The sequence below is a fragment of the Chaetura pelagica genome, unplaced genomic scaffold, assembly GCF_000747805.2.
Source record: "Chaetura pelagica isolate M959 unplaced genomic scaffold, ChaPel_1.0 scaffold90, whole genome shotgun sequence".
Taxonomy (NCBI): domain Eukaryota; kingdom Metazoa; phylum Chordata; class Aves; order Apodiformes; family Apodidae; genus Chaetura; species Chaetura pelagica.
The window spans coordinates 10286251-10294260 of NW_009953496.1; the positions used below are offsets into that span (position 1 = coordinate 10286251).

The 8010-nt window shown below is 41.3% G+C and overlaps 1 protein-coding gene across 1 annotated transcript; it reads left to right on the plus strand.

The window, feature by feature from the left end:
• The first annotated feature begins 20 nt into the window (after positions 1-20).
• Positions 21-5546, plus strand: CMPK2 (cytidine monophosphate (UMP-CMP) kinase 2, mitochondrial). Its single transcript, XM_009999242.1, has 5 exons — positions 21-140; positions 244-358; positions 1824-2025; positions 3168-3401; positions 5426-5546. Exons 1-5 carry the CDS (start codon positions 21-23, stop codon positions 5544-5546), a joined length of 792 nt encoding a protein of 263 aa, XP_009997544.1.
• Positions 5547-8010: the final 2464 nt, after the last annotated feature.

An 8010-nucleotide genomic window follows, 5' to 3' on the forward strand; every position in this document is an offset into this window, starting at 1 on the left:
GTCCGCGGGTGCCGGCGGCAATGCTGCCGCGCTGCGCCCCGGGACTCTTGGGGGGCCCTTTGGGGTGTCCCTTGGGGTCCCCGTCCCTCCGCCGCGCGCTGCCGCCCACCGCCCCCGACGTCCGCCGCCGCCTGCGGGAGGTGAGCGCCGGGCGGGGCCGCGGGAACGGGCTGTGCTGGCTTCCCGACGGGGAGGGAAACCTGCGTAGCAATCCCTACGAAAGAGTCCCATCTCTCCTTGCAGTGCGCGGCACGAATCCCGGAGGCTGGAGCGGTACTCGACCTGTTGGAGAAATGTCCTGAGCACCAGAGGAAGGGAAGTTTTCCCGTTGTAGTTTTTGAGGGGCTGGATGCCACAGGTAAGAGCAGTGTCTGGGTGAAGAACCGCGATGAGGAATTGCTGGAAAAAGCAACCATGGTATTCAGCCAGGTGTAAGGCTTAAAAAATTTTAAAATCCTGGAAATCTGTAACAGATTTGAAATAATTACTTATTACAGTGACTATAAGTACCAGGCTGTCTTCTGGGGAGTCCTGATGGTCAACAAATTAACCACAAGCCAGCAATGTGCCCTGTGGCCAAGAAGGCCAACGGCATCCTGGAGTGTATTAAAGTGAGCATGGCCAGCAGATAGAGAGGGAGGTCATCCTCCCCCCCTACTCTGCCCTAGTGAGGCCACATCTGGAGTACTTTGTCGAGTTCTGGGCCTCCCAGTTCAGGAAAGACAAGGAACGGCTGGAGATAGTCCGGCGGAGAGCTACACACATGTTTAGGGACTGGAGCATCTCTCTTATGAGGAAAGGCTGAAACAGCTGGGACTGTTTAGCCTGAAGAAGAGACAGAGAGGGTCTTATCAATGCTTATAGATACCTAAAAGGTGGGTGTAAGGAGGACATCCAGGCTCTTTTCAATGGTGCCCAGTGAGAGGACAAGAGGCAACAAGCACAAACTGGAACTCAGGAGGTTCAGTCTAAACATGAGGAAGAACTTGCCTGTGAGGATGGCAAAGCACTGGAACAGGCTGCCTAGAGAGGTTGTGGAGTCTTCTTCTCTGGAGGTATTCAAAACCCACCTGGACAGAGTCCTGTGTCATGTGTTCCAGGCAATCCTGCTTTAGCAGATGTGTTGGACTAGATGATCTCCAGAGGTCCTTTGCAACCCCTGTCATTCCCTGATGTGATGATTCTCTTACTCGTAAAAGATCAAAAAGCCTATGCTAATTTTCATTCAGTGGATTAATTCCTTATCTTTGTAAATGAAATAATAAAAAGAGTGGAGTACTGGAAATTAAATGTCTTGTGCAGATGATGAAACATACTTGTATTGGAGATTTCTCAAATAAATGAACTAAAATAGTGGTAGTCTGGGAAACAGGCAGCAGTTTTTCTAAAAGAGAAATATTACTTGCCTTTGAATAACTTTGTTTTCTGTATTTTCATTTAAAGAGAACTGAAAATGCCCTCTAAAAAGAAGGTATTGTATGACAGCATTGCAACATGCACATGAACTGTGAATTAGAAAATTATTGTAAAAGAATATATGGAGAAATTGACATGCATTTAATGCATTTACAGGAGTGAAGACAGAAAGCTGGCAAGAAGGAGTGGTGGAAGGCCTTGGGAGTAGAAAGTGGAGTAATAATTCGTCAAACCAGATTCATAATCATTTTTCACTGAAAACCTTATCACAAATTACTTAGGTCACATATCCAGGTGTCAGCACATGTTCTCCAAATGAACAGATAGGGCCGTTTTTTCAGTTTTTAAAACTCAGTTGTATATGGTATGTAATATAAGAAATGTTTTCTTCTCTAAATGAAATGCAGGAAAAACCACAGTAACCCAGTCTGTTAAGGACATTCTGAATGCCACTCTGCTGAGGTCTCCACCAGCTTGCATCAGCCAGTGGAGAACAATATTTGATGATGAGCCAGCAACCGTTAAAAGAGCATTTTATGCTGCAGGCAACTACATTCTTGCTTCAGAAATAGCAAAAGCATCCACTCAGGCACCTGTGATCATAGACAGGTTTGTATATTTTAAAAATCATCTTATATCAGTGCCATCATACAGCTGTTCAGTGTTACAAGCAGAAGTTACCAGTTACAGTCTCTGGGTTTATTTTTTCCTGCTTGTTTTTTTTTGTTTGTTTGTTTTTGTTTTGGGGTGTTTTTTGTTGTTTTTTGTTTTATTTTTTGATGTTTTGTTTTTTTGTTGGTGGCTTGTTTTTTTTAGAAGTGCTAATTTGCAAGTATTTGTATAAATAAAAATCTTTTAAAGAGTAATACTTATGTACTTACGATACCAGTCAAGTGGGAGAGTTATGTCAGTGTAACACAACTGGCTTTAACACATGTTACATGTTCAGTTAGGAGTAGTGGAGGCATGGACTGTGCAGCATGAGGCAAAGCAGGACTCTGACAAGTCTGAGGAGAAGGAAGGCTGTTGATCATGTCTATCTCTAAGAAGGGTCTGAAATACGAGTGGCTTAGAATGACCAAGTTTTAGGTAGACTTACTCATTGAGGATGTAAAGCCTGAAATGTGCTTCCCACTTTTTTTGGTCTTAAGTAATTTCTTGTTTTCATTAACTATGTAGGCAGCTTTCAGTATTACTCTTAATTAAGTGTAGATGCAGTTGTTTCAGTAAATGTACTGTAACAGACATACATAGAAGTTTACATATGTTTGAGTGCTGTATTTAGCCAGCCTCAAAACCACTGAAATATAGAAAATACAGTGCCTCATAGTGGTGGGAAAGTTAAATGCAAGTGCAATGTGGTTGAACGCTGCATGTTCTCTGCCATCAAGTAGGATGGGAACCACAAAAAAGGGTATACTGGATTTTGACATATAATGTAACTCTTCATTTGATGTCTCATTGTATGAGAAGACTTTCTTTTGATAGGATTATCTTGAACACTCTGCCTAATGTGTAGCTTCTGCCATATGTTTTAATTAATAATTCAGTCATTCTGAATATTGCATTGAATATTATTGCTCAGTTAAGAAATCATGGATAACACAGAATCGTTCTTTATGTTTCCTTTCAAAATCACTCTGTCACCTGCCTTGTCATTATTGCCAGTGTATTGACACCTGTCTCCTACATTACTAAAAAATTAGTGTCCTTTTCAAAATTTCTCTCCCCATACTGTATTTTGCTGGTAGATACTGGCATAGCACGGCTGCTTACACAATTGCCACTGAAATAAATGGGAATGTGCAGGATCTTCCACCAGCTCATGATGAGGTGTACCAGTGGCCTGAGGATCTGCTTAAACCTGATCTTGTTCTTCTCCTGACTGTTGACCCCACGGAGCGAGTCCGGAGACTTCAGCATCGAGGGCTGGAGAAAACAAAGGAGGAGGCTGAGCTGGAAGCTAACAGCTTGTTTCGCCAAAGGTACTCTTTATTGAGGAATAAGAGAATGGAGGCAGTCTTGGTTCCCATGGGACCAGTAGCAAAATGTCCTACTCAAATTACTGGGATGAGAATTTCCTATTCTGAGCTTTTGAATGTTTTGAGTGTTTTGGGTTTTTTTGGTTGTTTTGTTTTTTTTGGAAAGGATTTGTGGCTAACAAGGAGATTAAATTCTATCACTTCTGACTGAAAGTGTTTGAAAGCTGCAAGTGAAGTCTTTAAATCTCCTGCAAAGGATCTCAAGAGTTAAAATACTTGTATTTTTCTGCTTGCTGTTGGTATTGTAGCACATTTCTTATGGAGGTCTTCAAGGAGAGAGACCTACAAGTTCCACAACTGGGAAGGACAAAGCTTCCCCAGAAAAGTCTGGGATTGAGCTCCAGAGTAAGAGTACAAAATTTAGACCTCTTCTTGTACATTTCCTTAGTTGTGCTATGTGTCTCAGGTACCAATATAGTAAACATTTAATGGAGCCTTTGAAGTTATTCAGCTCACTACCCACTTGGAGCCAAATGATCTAAACACATGTATCTAGATCCATTTGTTATGACCTGGTACATCTGTTAGAGGCTGGCAGATATGATGCAGAACCTGTGGACCCTTTCTGGAACAGCAACAGGAAGCTAAATGAGATAGTCCACAGCATCTCAAGCAGTACTAAGTACATTTGTTTAGGCAACTGAATTGCACCCTAGGTAAGAGGACAAGAGGAAATAGACTCAAGGGAAGTTTAAATTAGGTATTAGAGGAAACTTCTTCACTGAGAGGATAATTAAACACTGGAATTGGCTTCCTAGGGAGGTGGTTGAACCACCATCCCTGCAGGTGTTTAGAAGATGGATAGATGTGGTGCTTAGGAGCGTGGATTAAGTACTGGACTGGGTAGAGTCAGGTTATGGTTATACTTAATGATCTTGAAGGTATTTTTCAACCAGAACAATTCTGTGATTCTGTTATTCTGTAACAAGCTTCAGGGTGTGCTGAATTGCCATCTAGGCTCTGCCAAGTGTATTGATCATTGTTATCTGCAGTGGAAACTTAGATACCTAGTGATTGTGTAGCCATCTCAGTATAGACACCTGAATATCAGTGTCGGTATCTACAAATTGCAAAGCTCAAATCTCCCTCTAGGGTCTTAACCTTTCTGGTGATGATGTACCTTATGAATATCCATTGCCTAATTCTGAAAAAAGTTGTGTGCTGACACACAGCTCCTGCAGTGGGGCCTGCAGAGGAATGGGTGAGCCAAGGGAACATGCTATCATTTAAGAATCTTTCATGTTTTAATTCTGTCACTTCTTATACCCATCAGAAAGACTTTGGTTATTTCTAGTTGTTAATTGTGGCAACCTGGATGAGAGAGTCAGAATCTTTCTTGATTCATCTTACAACATGTGGCCTAAATGTTTAGCATTATTAATTCTCCTGGGAACATGGAAAAATTATATTCACAGCGTCATAGACTAAATGTGGGAGAGTTCTGCATTATATGTCATTTCTCTCTCTCTCACTTGTAGTCTAAGTGAGGAGGTTTTCATCCTGCATTTTATCCTGGTATTCATCCAGTTAGCAAAGCTGATCAGACAAAAGGTTTGAATTATGTGTCAACTCTGTAATCCAGTGACTCAAAGCTGAGATCAGTCAGCGAGCACACCTACACAATGCCATGCCATATAGTCCAGAGACACCTTAGCAAGCTCTGAATAAATTAACTTAGGTTTTAGAAGCAGGCTGTCCACTGTACTGCTATACCAGATTGTATCCAGTGCTAAGTTGTAAAGAAAGAAATACTTTCATGCCATGCCATGTGAATATAGATAGAGTTCTAGAAATCAGTATTAATGAACCTATATGCTTTGAGGTTCACATTTCATTTTTAGCTTCATATTAGAATTTTTTCCTCTTTGTTTTTGCAATGTGAACACATTCTTCTGAGACTGATGACTAATGCCATTTAATATCCCTGCAATTTGTAGTTCCATTTATCTTGGTTTGTGTTTCAATAGAGTTGAAGAATCATACAGAAGGATGGTGAATCCTGCATGCCAAGAGGTTGATGCCAGCCCCTCCAAGGAAAAGGTTCTTCAGACAGTGCTACAGCTAATTAAAAAACATTGTGCTTTGTGAAAGCAACTTCTGAGTAATAGAGGTTAAAAGATTTTTTTAGTGCACTAATTGCACTAATTCTATTGTCTCTCTTGTTTTGGTACCTGAAAAAACACTGTGATGTGTTTGTCCCAATGAGGAATCTTCACTTTCTTCTGTCAACAGTAGTCTGTGCAGGTTTTATATTTCACTGTTATCTACTGTACTTTTCTGTATAAGGCAAAATCCAAAGCCACAAACATATTATGGTTATGTGTGAAGTTCCCTTAGAGTGCTCTCTGACATTATGATATTTCAAGACAATATCACATTGCATCTTCATCACCAGGAGAACCTATTCCTACATCTGCTGTGGAACCAAAATTCACTGGTTTGCAGCAGGAACTTTAGGTGCCCAAGGAGAGGCTGAAATGTCATCTGGAAGTAAAACAATAAAATTATTGTAACATTGAGGAAAAGAGTATTTAGTGGCCTGGTGTTGTTTACTGGAATAGAGCATAAGCAGCTGCTCTTCTTACGGGCATCCTGCAAAAAACGTGTCATAAATGAGGGCAAATAAACATCAAGGCCTCTAAGTAATAAAGTCCAAGCCTCTGAACATAAGCAACTGAAATATCAATTAATTCCAGGGGGAAGCAGAAGCCTGATATTAAAAACATTTGATAAATCACTGCTAAAATATTTTTAATAAAACATTTTCTATATCCTATTAATAGCTTTGTTATTGTTAATTGTGTTCTTTTGAGAGAATGTGAAACGTAAAACCACAGAGAATCTGAGCAATGGGAATGATTGTACCTTTTCCCTTCACCCTTTATTTCTTGTGGCTTTTAAACACATGTTGAATGATTAATTATTTGGGTTCCATCAGTTACGCACATGAAGTATATATTGATCATCCACGTTTTTCTTTAACCCAAAGCTACATAGGCAGACTAACAGACCAGCAAAGCAAGGCAGACCAAACCTTCATGTTCCTTTCGCATGTCTGTTAGAAATAAAGGTCTGCAAGAGGTTGTGTGCCACATGCAGGATGTTAATGTGCATAATCACTTCCCATTTCTGTGGCATTTCTGTCGCGATTTTGTCCCCAGTGTCCAAAAAGACTGCACTATTACTTTAATTTACTTCTCTAAGAAATGTAGAAGTAGCTGTGGAAATGCAGGCAGGGCTGAGGGAGGAGCAGCAGGACTACACGGAAGGTATTTCATGCCGGAATACACGGAAGCTATTTCATGCCCGGCAAGAACATCAGGGGCTTTATGTTACTGACTGTTTTGCTGGTCAGTTTGGTGGCCACAAGAGGTCAGGATTTCGGTTTCAGTGCTCAAAAGACCTGAAGCTCCAAATTACGCCACACATATTCAGAAATCTCGGCTGCGTCTTGGTGGAGAGAACGGTTTTTCTGCAGCTTTGGGGTGTGGGTGTTGTGCAAGACCGGGAGGCTGGTCCATGACACAGTGCTGGCTGGGGGGCACCCCCCTCTGCCATGCAATCCTGAGCGTGGTCAGCCCTTGGAGTATCCCTGTTTATTGGTGGTCAACCCATTCTGGAGGCCAGGCAGCTACTAACAGAGATGAAGGCTGCTCCCTGTCAATCATTCTCCAGGCTGAAGGCATGCATATTTCTTTTATTGACATCTCAATAAATTTAGAAATGTTTTAATTTATGGATTCACAAGTACAGTCCTAGCTTTAGGATGTGATTGTGCAAAGGTGATGATACTACAGTTCTCAGAGCATCAGGGGATTTAGACCAGTAAAGCGCACACACATAGAAACCTAATATCAAGTTTCTCAATGATTCTGTTTAAAGTCAGTGCATCTAGTCCTTAATGGAAAATAAGCACTACTTGCAAAGTTTGTGTGTTTCTTGAGTTAAAACCCAATACTTTCATTTGACCAATTTAATTTTTTTGCACTTTTTGTAAACTATTTTATTTTGTTTCATAGATCTCACCATAGTACTTCAACTCCCTTTCTTTTTAATATATATTTAATCTGATTTCCTTCCACTTTATTGGTTTGGAAGGGAGCACAACACATACTTAAATAAAATGGTATTCAGTTACCTAGACACAGACATCCACAGCCAGTTACTCTCCCTAAGGGATCTGAGACATCTGCATGGGGCTGCCAGATATGACACGAGACATTTGGTTGAGCTGTTGATCTGCAGAGTGGCAGCTGGAGGCCTGCAGGGGTACCATATGGTGCCTAAAATGGCACTATTCACCCATTTAAGCAGTGAGAGGGTTTGAAAGCAGTAGTGGAGCCTCTTTGGGCTGTGTCTTTATTAGCAGGTGGCCTGGAACAAGTAGGGCAGATGTGTAGCACAGAGGAACTGCTGTAGAGGACCCTTTGTGTGCCTTCATGTGTTTTGGGAATTTATTTCAGACTAGCTTTAATCTGGTCACATGGGCTGGTCTCTCTGTAGTGCAGGAAATGCACTACATAACTTTTGGCTTTAGATCTCACCTGGTCTT